This window comes from Pelobates fuscus, chromosome 8 (genome assembly GCF_036172605.1).
Source record: "Pelobates fuscus isolate aPelFus1 chromosome 8, aPelFus1.pri, whole genome shotgun sequence".
NCBI lineage: Eukaryota > Metazoa > Chordata > Amphibia > Anura > Pelobatidae > Pelobates > Pelobates fuscus.
This window is the reverse complement of record NC_086324.1, coordinates 31870946-31884845: the sequence shown is the minus strand read 5'-3', so window position 1 is coordinate 31884845 and position 13900 is coordinate 31870946. Positions and strand designations below refer to the sequence as shown.

Genomic DNA, 13900 nt, shown 5'->3' with positions numbered 1-13900 from the left:
GTGGCCGGCACCTGTGGAGAGATTTGGGCACATTAAGAGAGGTATGGCTACCGGTGTGGGCCCCCCCGCGGCCTACCTCCCCCTGGTGCACCCCCTGCGGTCTCCCCTGCTGCCTCCCATGCGGTCCCTGCCCCTGGGGGCCGCACCAGCCCTGGCAGGCGTTCCCACCCGCCTGCCAGGCTCTCCCCTGTTCCCCCTCTTCGGGCCCGGTTGATGAGGTGGAGCCCGGGCCCGAGGCCTCAATAGGCCGCGTGTCTGGGGGCTCCAGTCACGCGGCCTACCAACAGGGGCCTGGATTTGCGGCCTGCTGCGGCCGCGCGCGTGGCACGGCCTTCTGCCACGAGGCCTGCCACCGCCGCGCGGCCAGCCGCCTCCGTTGCCGCCCGGCCTGGTACTCCCAGGCCGGGGATGCGGCCTCCTACTACTAGGCCGCGAATGCGGCCTCCTACTGCCGCGCGGCCCCCTGGTGCGGCTGCCGCGCGGCCTGCATGTGCTGTTTCTGTATCCGGCACCATCCGCCCCGGCCGCCGGTGCTGGATTGCGGGCCAGGGGCGGTGGGCGGCGGATGCAGCGATCCGGGCGGCGGGTGGCCGCCCGGCAACGATCATGGTCCCCCCCGCGGCCGGCGGGGGGTTGGGGAGGTGAGTAGGCCCCCGCGGGCCGCGCGGGGTACCCTGGTACCGCCGTTGGGGTCAGTGGGGGGTCCCCCTGCCCGTCGGGAGCCTCCTCTGCCAGTGAGGAAGGCTCCCAGGGCTCTGTCTCCCCTTCCCACTCTGCTTCTCCCAGGGGGCCCTGCTTACCCGGTCCTGGGCCCCCTGGTCCCCCTTCCTCCTTCTCAGTTTGTTTCCAGCCCCCTCTCTGTTGCCCCTTCCCCCTCTCTTTGCCCCTTCCCCCTTTCTGGTGCCCCTTACCCCTATCTGTTGCCCCTTCCCTCTCTCTTTGCCCCTTCCCCCTCTCTGGTGCCCCTTCCCCCTCTCTGGTGCCCCTTCCCCCTCTCTGGTGCCCCTTACCCCTTTCTGGTGCCCCTTACCCCTTTCTGGTGCCCCTTCCCCCTCTTTGGTGCCCCTTCCCCTCTCTGGTGCCCCTTTCCCTCCCTCTGTTGCCCCTTTCCCTCCCTCTGTTGCCCCTTTCCCTCCTGTTTTTTCTTTTCTCCCCCTCTGTGCTTCGCTTCCTCCCCCTGCTGGTCCCCATCCCTCCCTGTCTGCCCCCTCTCCTTTATCCCATCCCCCCTCTGTCTTGTCTGGGCCCCCTGCCCCCCCTGTTGGTCACTTACCTCGGCCATCTCCTCTGGGGCGTGGGCTCTCCTCTTCTCCACTGCTCTCTTCTCCGGACTCTGCTGCAGCTCCTGGACCCGTCCAGCAGGTGGCGCCTGGATCCCGGCTGATGTCTTCTGTGGTTGCTGTTACTGATGTTTCTTTGCCTCAGCCTTCTGTGAGCGCAGTGCCGGGCTTGGATCGCCAGGCTGCAAACGGTGAGTACTTTTCCCCCTTCTTTGTTAGCGCTTTGCGTGCATACGTTGTTCCTTCCCTTATTCAGTCTAGTCCTCTTGCACACACACAAAAAAAAAAAAAAGACTACACTGTAAATTGGCAAATGGAATAAATTAAAAAAAAAAAAAAAAGTGCATACTATGACATATACAAGAAGATTGAACGTTAACATAAAATGAAAAAAAAAAAAAAAAAAAAAATAAAAAATAAAAAAAAATAAAAAACAATCAAGAGAAAAAGAAAAACAACAATAAAAAACAACACGGAAAAAAAAAAAAAAAAAGAAAAGACGAAAACGGTAGAAAACAACTGACATGGATTACAAGTACATTAAGTGCATGGACGCCGCTTCCCCCTCCCCCTTCATTTTCAGTATGCATCGTATGTTTAAGTGCGCTTTCCTGCGGCGTCCTGGGTTCGCATGACTCTGGGTGTTGCTGAGCTTATATGGCCCGCTTGGCTTGCGCGCAATGCTAGGGAGCAGATGGGGGGGGAGGGGCTTTTATCGCAGGGACGTTCCCTCCTGCCACGGGGGGTCCCTTGACTAAGAGGGACATTAGGGGCTCCGGGTGGGTCGTGGGGAGCATGCTCTAGTCGGTTACGCCCCATGGCACATGTTTGAATGCACCCCGTTTCTGGATATCATGGTCGGGGAGAAGGGCTCCCCGGGGATGCACTGCGTGGTTCTGCGGTCAGGACACTTTCGGGACGCGTATCGTCCCTGGGAGGAGCTGGGTTGGTGGGGATACGTTTTGCACTTTAGTTGGCGGGCAACCCTTCTTGGCCTGGGGCCGGGTGGGCTTCGGCCTCTGGTTTACTTAGGTCTCGCCTGGTGCCTCAGCACGGTGCGTTGTTTCGTCCTCTCTGCGATCTGTCGGGATGGGGACGTGGGTGCTCTCGGTGCTGGACCCTCAGTCCATGTGAGAGCTCCTTCGGGTGGTGTGGGTCCTGTTTCCCAAAAATGCTCGATCAGCTTATTTCCCAATCGTTGCAGGTGCCCCAGGAGTTCGCTCTGCGGGCCCCCCCCCCCCCCTTTTGGGAGGTGGTACCCATGGTGGAGCGGGGTTGATATCGCCTGGTTCCTTATTTACTCATCTATCGTTTCCTCCAGGGGCTGGGTTTGAGTTGGTGGCTCGGCGCAGCGGTCTGTGTGGGTGGGGCTGCGGGGCCCTGGGGCCTTGCTGACGCAGGCGGCGGTGGAATCGTTCTTCCGGCTGCTGCCGGTACGTCCGTCGAGTTGTTGTTTTCTGGGCTGTGTTTCTGACGGTCAAGATTAGGTGGCTATGTGCCTCCACGTAAGTTGCTCCCAATGTCGCTTATGTGTGGGGCCGTCAGTGTCGCATGTACGCACTCTGCTGTTGCAGTGTTTTTCCTGGGATAGTGTTTTGGAGTTTCTGAGTTCCGTGGCCAAGGCCTTATCCGTGGGTCGGGATGTGTGCTCTTGTCTCCTGGATAGTGGGATCAATTCCTGTAAGGGGAACGCCGGAGGGGCGTTGTGGGTTTCGGCTGCGCAACCCGTGGGCTCTCCGGGTTACGCTGGGCTTTGCCTGTTGGGGTTGCCTTTGGGACTGTATGGGGTTCCTGCTGGGCCTCCTCTATTGTTGGCTTGTGCAATCTGGCCCCCTGTGTCTTTTCCGCTGACTTCCAACTGTTTCGCCGCCGCAGGAGGTTTTGGGTTTTGGGCCATTTGGGCTCTCGGGGGTGTGCTGCCTCTTGCCCACTACGCTGGCTCTGGCGGACTCTGGTGTTCTTGGAGGTCTCCTTTCTGGTGGCATGGTAGGCTTGTGGTGCCCAGCTCACGAACAGGTGGGTGGGTTTTCCTGGGGGACCATCGTGGGGTGATGCTGGCTGTCTTTCACATGTTACAGTACCCTATACCCCGGAGGTACTCTGGTACTCTGGCTCGGTGCTGTTTGAGTCTAGGGGCGGCTGGTCGGGGTTTTGTCCGGTTGTTACCGATGATGGCCGATGCTCTGTCTTGTTCATTATAGAGCGTACTTCGGGTGGAGGTGTCACGGAGTCGATTGTAAGGCAGTGGAGGTGTGGTCGCTTGGTCCAACGGTCTGCTGAAGCTGGTCTGTAGGCTGTCTATGGGGCGGCGTGGGGCCCGCTCCAGTAAGGTTGGAGTGTTCAGGACGGATGGGTATGTTTTCCTTTTGGGTTCCGGGATTGGACTGCTCATCTACATGTTTGGTTCCGTCTGTTGGGGGCGACTTCTGCGATCAGCGGGGCTCGGGCTTCCCGTTCATGCTACGGTCGTCGGCAAGTGGGAGGGTGTTTTGGTGGAGTTGACTAAGTGTTGGAATGGACTTCCTTCAGGTTTCGCAGCTCGATGGCTGTTGTCGGGAAGGGTAGGTTGGTTGCGATTGGCTGTTTCATCGATAGAATCTGTGCGATTCGTGGATGTTGCGGGGTTGACTTTCCGCATCCTCCTGGGGTGGGTGGGATGCACGGGGTAATGGTTGGGCTCCTACCAAGCTGTAATGGGTTTCCAGGTTGGTCTGTAATATACCGTTCCGATCGGGGGGCCGTGCTGGGTTCCGTCATTTGCCTGTTTTCGTTGGGAGTACTGTTCCGTCCCTGGGATTGTTCGGCCTCCTCCCCGGTTTGGTTCTCGGAGATGGGTTTTTTGTTTTTTCACCCCCGCGTCCATTTAGTTGGGTTGTTCCTCTTGGGGGCTCGACTTCCTGGATAAGGATGGTGGGGAATTAAAGGGGCATTTATTTGGGTTGGGGGCGGCTACGGACACCGCCAGGCTGGGCGTGCCTGCGCCGATGGTTCAGAGGGCTCAGGTGGTGGGTCCTTGGGTCGCCTTGTTGGTCTCTGCTTGGTTTTATTGCCGCGTTTACGGTCCCCCCCCCGGACCGGGGAGGGCGGGGTTTTTCTCGTGGGTAATTTGGGAAAGGAGGCAGGGGCGAGTGGTTGGATCTTCCGCCTTCTGGGGTCGAGGTTCGGTGGTCTGGCTCCGGTTACATGAAGGGGGTGTGGCTCCTCCTCATACGGGGCCAGCTGCCCCGCCTCATGGGGTACCAGGGGTTTTGTCATCCCTGGGTGGAATGACTTGGGTCGGTGGTGTTTTAGGACTTGGGTGCTCTTCGACCTGGACATGTTTCGCATTATGTTTCTTCCCCGAGGTTCTCAGGGGCTGGGCTGCGCGTATCGCCCTTTCCTGTTGGCAGTACACTCCGCAATGTGAGTGCCCTGGGGCGCTGCCGTCGGTCATCGGACTAGATGGGTTTCTAAGTTGTCGTGGCCATAACAAAATGACTAAACACATAACTGACGAAATGAATATATAAAAACATAAACACTTCCAGTTCGCCTTTTGGGTTTGGCTACATGTGGTTTAGTTATCTCAAGGGAAGGGTGTGCTTGCTGGAGGTCGGACTTGACCTCTGTTACTCTAGCGCTGCGTGAAGTGGTGGAACAGGCCATGGCTGGTTGTGGTGGGGTCCCCCGCTGATTTAGGCGTAAAACAGCGGGGTTGTGGCGGGGGTATGTCCTTGCCAATTGAGTTTGAGGTTACGTTTAAGTAGATGGAATGAGATGAACAAGTTTTTTAAGGTCTCAAACCTCCCCTGCTCTAAAGGTTTAACTTTAGGTTGCCTGAGGTCTCGTGCCCATCGAGCGTGGATAAGGTCGGCTGATGGCAGGCATTGGAAGGATTTTTTATGACGAGGGGGGAGGTGAGAGGGAGTGGTGATTAGGAACCACTCCATGTTTTTATTGGCAAGGACGGTTGGGTCACTGTATAACACTATGGGTGGAGTTATATATGTATATATGTTAATTTATGCTTATTTATGTCTAATGTTTTGGTTACAGAAAAGAAGAGATTCAATAAATAAAGTTATGGATGTGTTATGCAGTAATTTAGTTGTGATAATAAATGCTGTGGCCTGTTTCATCCATACTAAGTGGTCTGTCGTTATTGGGGGGTTTAATGGGGTTAGAATTTGTTCTAGGCTGCATCGCGAGTCCCCACTACGTACATACAAGGCCCTGGGGAGATAGCGCAGCTAAGCGGAAAAGGGCACATGTAGGAGTGTGGGGATAGATGCATGGGATTGGTTGGGAAGAGTCTGTGGGTGTGATTATGTTCTGTGTAAGACAGTGTGGGGGAGGTCTTACCTCAGTGCCACTTGGGATTCGGGCCAGCAAACAGCTTCCCTCCCGCCCACCCTATACTATATTTTGTCACAGCTAGCCGGGGGTATGTCCTTGCCAATTGAGTTTGAGGTTACGTTTAAGTAGATGGAATGAGATGAACAAGTTTTTTAAGGTCTCAAACCTCCCCTGCTCTAAAGGTTTAACTTTAGGTTGCCTGAGGTCTCGTGCCCATCGAGCGTGGATAAGGTCGGCTGATGGCAGGCATTGGAAGGATTTTTTATGACGAGGGGGGAGGTGAGAGGGAGTGGTGATTAGGAACCACTCCATGTTTTTATTGGCAAGGACGGTTGGGTCACTGTATAACACTATGGGTGGAGTTATATATGTATATATGTTAATTTATGCTTATTTATGTCTAATGTTTTGGTTACAGAAAAGAAGAGATTCAATAAATAAAGTTATGGATGTGTTATGCAGTAATTTAGTTGTGATAATAAATGCTGTGGCCTGTTTCATCCATACTAAGTGGTCTGTCGTTATTGGGGGGTTTAATGGGGTTAGAATTTGTTCTAGGCTGCATCGCGAGTCCCCACTACGTACATACAAGTAAGTGGAGTGAATTCAACCTTTATTTGTTTATTTTTGTTTAGGTCTTGAAATGAGGTGTACAGACACCTTAAGCGTGCACTCTGCTCCTGTTCTTGCCTGCGCCTTTTCTAACAATGGTGAAATTCTTGTATCAGGGTAAGCAATCTCTTTACATATGAATTGCTTTAAAAATGGTTTGTCTTATCCGCACTGTGTGAGCGATAGTCGGTGAATAATTATCTTAACTGGGACGGTATTTACTAAATCATGATACTCTAGACTTGGGGTATCAATGTCAACGTACTCTCGGGCCACTGGCCAACCAGTTTTCTACCTTTGGAGCTGCAAATACATAAGTGTTCAGAGACAGTCAACTCCAATGTAAGGACAAACACAATTTTGTTTTCTATGTCTTGGATGCACATGTGGGGGACATCCTTAACTTATGCTAGGACACACATACCATCTTGATGTGTTTTTTTTTTTTTTTTTAATAAAAGGGGTGGGGGAAGGAAATGTCTATAAGTCCAGATTAGATAAAGGAAATCAAGCTAGCTGATTTAGCTTGTCTACAGCAAATAGCTTAATATGACGAGTTACTCACTGAATGAAAGCAGCCAAGGTATCTCCTGGTATAACAAAGTAATGGGTTATTTATTTGTTACTGGGGTTTATATAGCACCAACACATTCCGCAGCTCTGTACAATCGGGAGTTCCATCTAAAATTTACTGTGGTGGGTATCGCATTGGTTTTCTCTCACTAGTTAGATCATTTTGTATATTTGTCTTTTTTGTCCTAAGATTTGTAATGCTATTACTCAGTTATGCTCAATTCCCTATGGAATGAATAACTGCAACCAGTTTGACATTAACAGAGTAATTTGCATAGATGAACACTAGAGGGCCATCGTAGCAATACTATGAATGCTTGCAAAGTAAATACACAGCTCCGTGCAATTCTTATTTAATTTATTTTTTTAAGTACTTTTCGACATGTACTTGCTTTGTATTAGTTTTTTTTATTATCCTAACTAAAAAAAAAAGTACACCGGCAAAAATCAGTGTACAACTTTGCTGTTCTGATCTGCTCTGCATCAAGATATGAAAAAAATATCAGATAATTGGACTGAACACTTTCCTTTGGCACGTGAAAAGCAATCATGTAAAAACGTTTTGTTTGGGGGAAGAAAGAAGAATGTAGAAATAAAAATACAGGGAGTGCAGAATTATTAGGCAAATGAGTATTTTGACCACATCATCCTCTTTATGCATGTTGTCTTACTCCAAGCTGTATAGGCTCGAAAGCCTACTACCAATTAAGCATATTAGGTGATGTGCATCTCTGTAATGAGAAGGGGTGTGGTCTAATGACATCAACACCCTATATCAGGTGTGCATAATTATTAGGCGCCTTCCTTTCCTTTGGCAAAATGGGTCAAAAGAAGGACTTGACAGGCGCAGAAAAGTCAAAAATAGTGAGATATCTTGCAGAGGGATGCAGCACTCTTAAAATTGCAAAGCTTCTGAAGCGTGATCATCGAACAATCAAGCGTTTCATTCAAAATAGTCAACAGGGGGGGCGGAGCTTGACAGCCAAGCTGAGCGGTCGCACTGCAGATGAGCTCCGGGCAATACAGCTCACAATCTGCCTAATTTACTGCAACAAACTCCATATTATCCATGATAAAGCCCCAGAGACAGGAGCTGGATATGGCGAAAATACAACACCGAGCCCACGACCAAAACAGGCGACCGCATCCAAGGGATAGACCTGAGGCCTACACAGGAGGCAAGAGGGAGGCGGCCGATCCCTCAGCCGACTACAACCTACTCTACAAGGGGTCTCCCTGGATCACCCTCCCTCCCCCCCCTGCCGGTGGGGGATATCCCGGCAATTAAAGCATGCTACCCAGAACGGAGGCACCAACCTAAGCCCACAAGCTCCACAGGACCCCCGACATATAACATGGCGGACGCCACGTGGACCACAGCACCCGACCCCTGCCTACCCCCACTATCGGAGCGGCTAGACCGCATCTTTGAGGACTTCTGGGCCAAGATCCACCAACGCAGGGGCAATTCAGGGGGAGCCCTACAGGCGCCAATCACAAGGAGCTCCACTCAGAAACCCACAATGCCAATGCGGGCCCCGAGGGTGACCCGGACGGCAGGGAGAGGGAGGCCGAAACCCCAACACCCCAACACTTGAATGCTGGTGAGTCAAAAACCTCCACAGAGACTCACCCCAGGTCTGCCCCCTCGCTGCTCCCATCGCAAGCACACAGTCCCACCTGAGAGGCAGCGGCATTCCAGACGGCCCCGCACTCACAGACGGGACCAACCCTGTAACAACATACCTAAACGTAGACCACCCACCGCCCGAGCAAAGGAGAGCACTCCAGTCACACAGCCGAGAACAGCAGCTGGAGGCCTGACAAGCGAACAATCTACTGCCGCGACCTCTTTCCTAGAGGGCAACGGGACACCACTGCGGCAAGGAGGGTACCCTGGGGGGCGACCAACACGCAACACCCCAGATCTCAGCCTAGTCCAGATCTTGGAGTCGATGTGGCTAAGAAGAACCCGGCTTGAGGACACACCACCTGCATTGCTGGACTTTCACCTGATCCTGGACTCAAAGGACTCATACTCCCAGATCCAGCAACTCTGCAGACAAGGCATCGGCTGACTCCAGGCAACGGGGGTGGGGGGGGGAGCCTGTACCCTATACCCTATACCCTATTAATCTACTTATATGATTACTAAGCCTGATAACTAAAAATGTACCAGCTTACCTGTAAGGTATCTGCCTTTACAACATGGGCCAAGTTTGCTAACATACACACTACAATTGTACCTCCTGGGTGGAAATAAGCTATCCAGTTCTAGCATGTTAACTATCTCATGTACAGTGATAACCTACTTATATGTTTATTAAGCCTGATAACTAACCTAACCCGCATAACATATGCTACAATCCTGTAACACACCCTTGTTACACACGTACACGGAAACACTCAATTGAACCTAAACATTGAGACTAAGTTTGTTTTTTAATAAAACAAAAAAATATTGCAACGACTTTACTTAATTACATGTTCAATCTCTGTTTCACTACGACTGTATAAGCCTGATAAATGCATAAAACTTTCAATCTCTGTTTAACTACGATTGTTTAAGCCTGTTAAATATATAAAAAATTGTGCTTGTTATCCATGTGCCCCACATGTTCCACGTGGGAATAGCCTGAGGACTGCTTTTGGGGCACCTCTCGCCAACCTGCACTATGTATCTGCACAGCAAAAATAAAGATTTATAAAAAAAATAGTCAACAGGGTCGCAAGAAGCGTGTGGAGAAACCAAGGCGCAAAATAACTGCCCATGAACTGAGAAAAGTCAAGCGTGCAGCTGCCAAGATGCCACTTGCCACCAGTTTGGCCATATTTCAGAGCTGCAACATCACTGGAGTTCCCAAAAGCACAAGGTGTGCAATACTCAGAGACATGGCCAAGGTAAGAAAGGCTGAAAGACGACCACCACTGAACAAGACACACAAGCTGAAACGTCAAGACTGGGCCAAGAAATATCTCAAGACTGATTTTTCTAAGGTTTTATGGACTGATGAAATGAGAGTGAGTCTTGATGGGCCAGATGGATGGGCCCGTGGCTGGATTGGTAAAGGGCAGAGAGCTCCAGTCCAACTCAGACACCAGCAAGGTGGAGGTGGAGTACTGGTTTGGGCTGGTATCATCCAAGATGAGCTGCCTTTTCGGGTTGAGGATGGAGTCAAGCTCAACTCCCAGTCCTACTGCCAGTTTCTGGAAGACACCTTCTTCAAGCAGTGGTACAGGAAGAAGTCTGCATCCTTCAAGAAAAACATGATTTTCATGCAGGACAATGCTTCATCACATGCGTCCAAGTACTCCACAGCGTGGCTGGCAAGAAAGGGTATAAAAGAAGAAAATCTAATGACATGGCCTCCTTGTTCACCTGATCTGAACCCCATTGAGAACCTGTGGTCCATCATCAAATGTGAGATTTACAAGGAGGGAAAACAGTACACCTCTCTGAACAGTGTCTGGGAGGCTGTGGTTGCTGCTGCACGCAATGTTGATGGTGAACAGATCAAAACACTGACAGAATCCATGGATGGCAGGCTTTTGAGTGTCCTTGCAAAGAAAGGTGGCTATATTGGTCACTGATTTGTTTTTGTTATGTTTTTGAATGTCAGAAATGTATATTTGTGAATGTTGAGATGTTATATTGGTTTCACTGGTAAAAATAAATAATTGAAATGGGTATATATTTGTTTTTTGTTAAGTTGCCTAATAATTATGCACAGTAATAGTCACCTGCACACACAGATATCCCCTAAAATAGCTATAACTAAAAACAAACTAAAAACTACTTCCAAAAATATTCAGCTTTGATATTAATGAGTTTTTTGGGTTCATTGAGAACATGGTTGTTGTTCAATAATAAAATTAATCCTCAAAAATACAACTTGCCTAATAATTCTGCACTCCCTGTAGAAAAATAAGACGGGATGGAAAATGGATGTTTAGGGGAAAAAAAACATAGAATAAAGTTGAGGGGGAGGAGACACAAAAAAGAGGAGATATCATGATGGGGGGAAGAAATACAGCATTGTGTGTAAAACCTGGAGATGGAATTAAAGGGCATGAAATGAGTGGGAAATTCGGAGTGAAGGAAAGACATAGGATGAGAAGGGGAAAAAAATCACAGTGCAATGTATGATAAATATTTCTATCGAGGCACCAAATCAATTTCTGCCGATGTCTGTCTCGGGGGTACCTCGCTCACTGGTTGGGGACAGAGGCTCTTACATCCTACTGTAGAGTGGTTTGGCTTAACAAGATGAGGGGTTGGATACTCAAAGGAAGTCCCAAGCTCATTCCGAGGATTTTGTACACATCTATGCTTTGCACAGCACTGTTGGTTAGAAACGTAAATATTAAGATGCATGACCAAACAAGATCATTGTTTGCCATCTAGTTGATCATAGTTGTAATTTAGAACCAGCTCTGTCTTGCTAACTCATTTAGCCTTTCTACGATGCATTACTGCACGTGTATGCATAATTTTGTCACCTGTTTTGATCGATATGAAAAATTAAAATAAAGATTGTAAAAAAAAAATATAATGATTCTGCTGATGTCCCTGCTCCCGCCTCCTTGTGCTCTTGATTTGTCTCTGTGAAGAGTTAAACATGTCCAGCACAACTGCTAATTATTATTTAAAACGTATGTTAATGTTTCCCAGGAATCAGCTGAATATTCAGTGGAACATGTCCCATTTTGGAATTATGCGAGAGACAAGACCAGACAGAATTGTGTAGCTCTGTAGTTTGGTGGTTGATAAAACATCTATTTTTTTCCGCATTGTAATTTTACTTTGTGTTCTTGTAATTCACTCCTTATTTTACACCCCCAAACGTCTCCTTGCTCATACCACATCCAGCAGTCTAGAATGCACCAGTACTCGGTTATAAGATGGAAATGGTTCTCTCTGCAACCAAAACCTTTTCACAGCCTGATTTAGAGCCATTTTTAAATATGTGTTTATTAAATACAAAGCAAACAAAAATATAAGTGGAGCTTCAATTTACCTTTTCAGACAATAATATTGTAAAACTGGACAAGATGCTATTATAATAATCTGCAAACAATAAACAAACAAATCTTAGTGCAGATGGTTTTCACAGAAATATGTGTGAGAAAATAATAGATGGGTAACTCACAAACATAGACCCAATAAAACACTTGGCTCTGGTGGAAAGCGCCTCTGGATCTTTTAAGGGAGATCCCACACCTTCTTTCAATCTCCTCCTGGTCTCCTCCACTTTGAACCAAAATAATAGGAATAGAGAAGGGCAGCTCCAAGGAAGGTTTTAACAAAATTTATTTGTATATGTAAAAAATAATAATAAATATAAAATGATTCAAAGATCAATAAAATTTATATCTATATAGAATTCCATATAGATATAAATTTTATTGATCTTTGAATCATTTTATATTTATTATTATTTTTTACATATACAAATAAATTTTGTTAAAACCTTCCTTGGAGCTGCCCTTCTCTATTCCTATTATTTTGGTTCAAAGTGGAGGAGACCAGGAGGAGATTGAAAGAAGGTGTGGGATCTCCCTTAAAAGATCCAGAGGCGCTTTCCACCAGAGCCAAGTGTTTTATTGGCTCTATGTTTGTGAGTTACCCATCTATTATTTTCTCACACATATTTCTGTGAAAACCATCTGCACTAAGATTTGTTTGTTTATTGTTTATTATTTGCAGACTATTATAATAGCATCTTGTCCAGTTGTACAATATTATTGTCTGAAAAGGTAAATTGAAGCTCCACTTATATTTTGTTTGCTTTGCATGTTCTATGTTGTGAAGGTTAAGGGATTCCTTCACTTAAGTGTCAGAGCTCACTTTCACCTTACTGTTACTGTGGATACACCTTTCTTTTCGTTTATTAAATACAGTTCATTGAAGTTTGAGACCGTGTGTGATGTATGCTGTTTCTATACTTCATGAAATAGTTGTATTTCCCTCTAGATAAGCATCTCCTTATCTAGCCAGCTTGTAACCTGATGGCAGTCCTATTTATTGTACATCATTTTTTATTATGTATTGCATAATAAGGAGCACATTTTGTAATCGAGTTACTCAAATACTTACCTTACTTGCTAATTTCCTGTAGTTAAAGTTAAACTTTGCAGGTTTTGTTTTTAAATTAACCCTTTTTTGGGGGGACATCTATTTCTCCTTGTTTTTATTTTGTTGAAATTCACCTTAATGCTTTAGTTACACATAAGGAAAGTATAGACTACTTTTTCCTACAAGGTGCGTGATTTTGGCAAATTTAGGCAATGGGTGGAGCTTAAACAAAGTTCCATTTCAGTTGCTAAAGTAATTTACTTACAATCCATCACTCAATAGAATCCCACAGAAGGGCAAACTGCAGGCATTATGGACGGAGCGGAACAAAATGGCCGCCCCCAAGTATTGAGATCCGGCACAAGGAAGAAAAGTTATTGAATATAATTAATGACAGGTGGCAAAGAGGTAAGTATAGTCATTAAGATACAAGGAGCATAAATAAAGGAAAACTGAAAGAAACAAAAACTTATCAGAGCTGCTTTAAGCTGCTACATTTTTGGTGCTGAGCTGCCAAATTAGTGTCTTTGAGTTGCATAAAAAAACTACCAATATGACTGCGTTGCGTGCATTCTTGGGTGCACAATAAGCATTCTTGGATGCAATTTGCAGAATTTGTATACTGGTCAATGTGTTCATATATTTGGATCCACTATGTTGGCACACTAGCTTCAGTTAAGTATATTTTGATCACTGCCAATTTTGCCAGTCTATAGTATACATTCGTTAACCTACCTGCTAGTTATCTTGTCGCTATCAGCATGTTTTGCGGCAACAAATCCCTAAGGGAGGAGTGTTTCTCGCTATCTTTGTAGTGCAGTACTACTCTGGAGGGAAAAAAAACACTTTACATGATCTCTTGTTTATACTCTAGTACAGCACACGTCAACGCTTTCAGTATAAACTGCATTTAAGAACATCACTTTCCACAGCTAAAAAGCTAATGTGTCTAAAACTTGTGTAATAATAAAATAATAATGTATCATGAGGGCATACAAAGCAGAATACAAACATTGCTAAATAC

The 13900-nt window shown here is 47.3% G+C and overlaps 1 protein-coding gene across 1 annotated transcript in view; it reads left to right on the top strand.

Moving 5' to 3' along the window:
- The window catches only part of WDSUB1 (WD repeat, sterile alpha motif and U-box domain containing 1), a 46285-nt gene that overhangs the window by 11834 nt on the left and 20551 nt on the right, over positions 1–13900 (top strand). The window contains exon 5 of the mRNA XM_063429640.1: positions 6251–6344. Within this exon, the coding sequence (XP_063285710.1) occupies positions 6251–6344 (94 nt within the window). The remainder of the gene's footprint in view (positions 1–6250; positions 6345–13900) is intronic.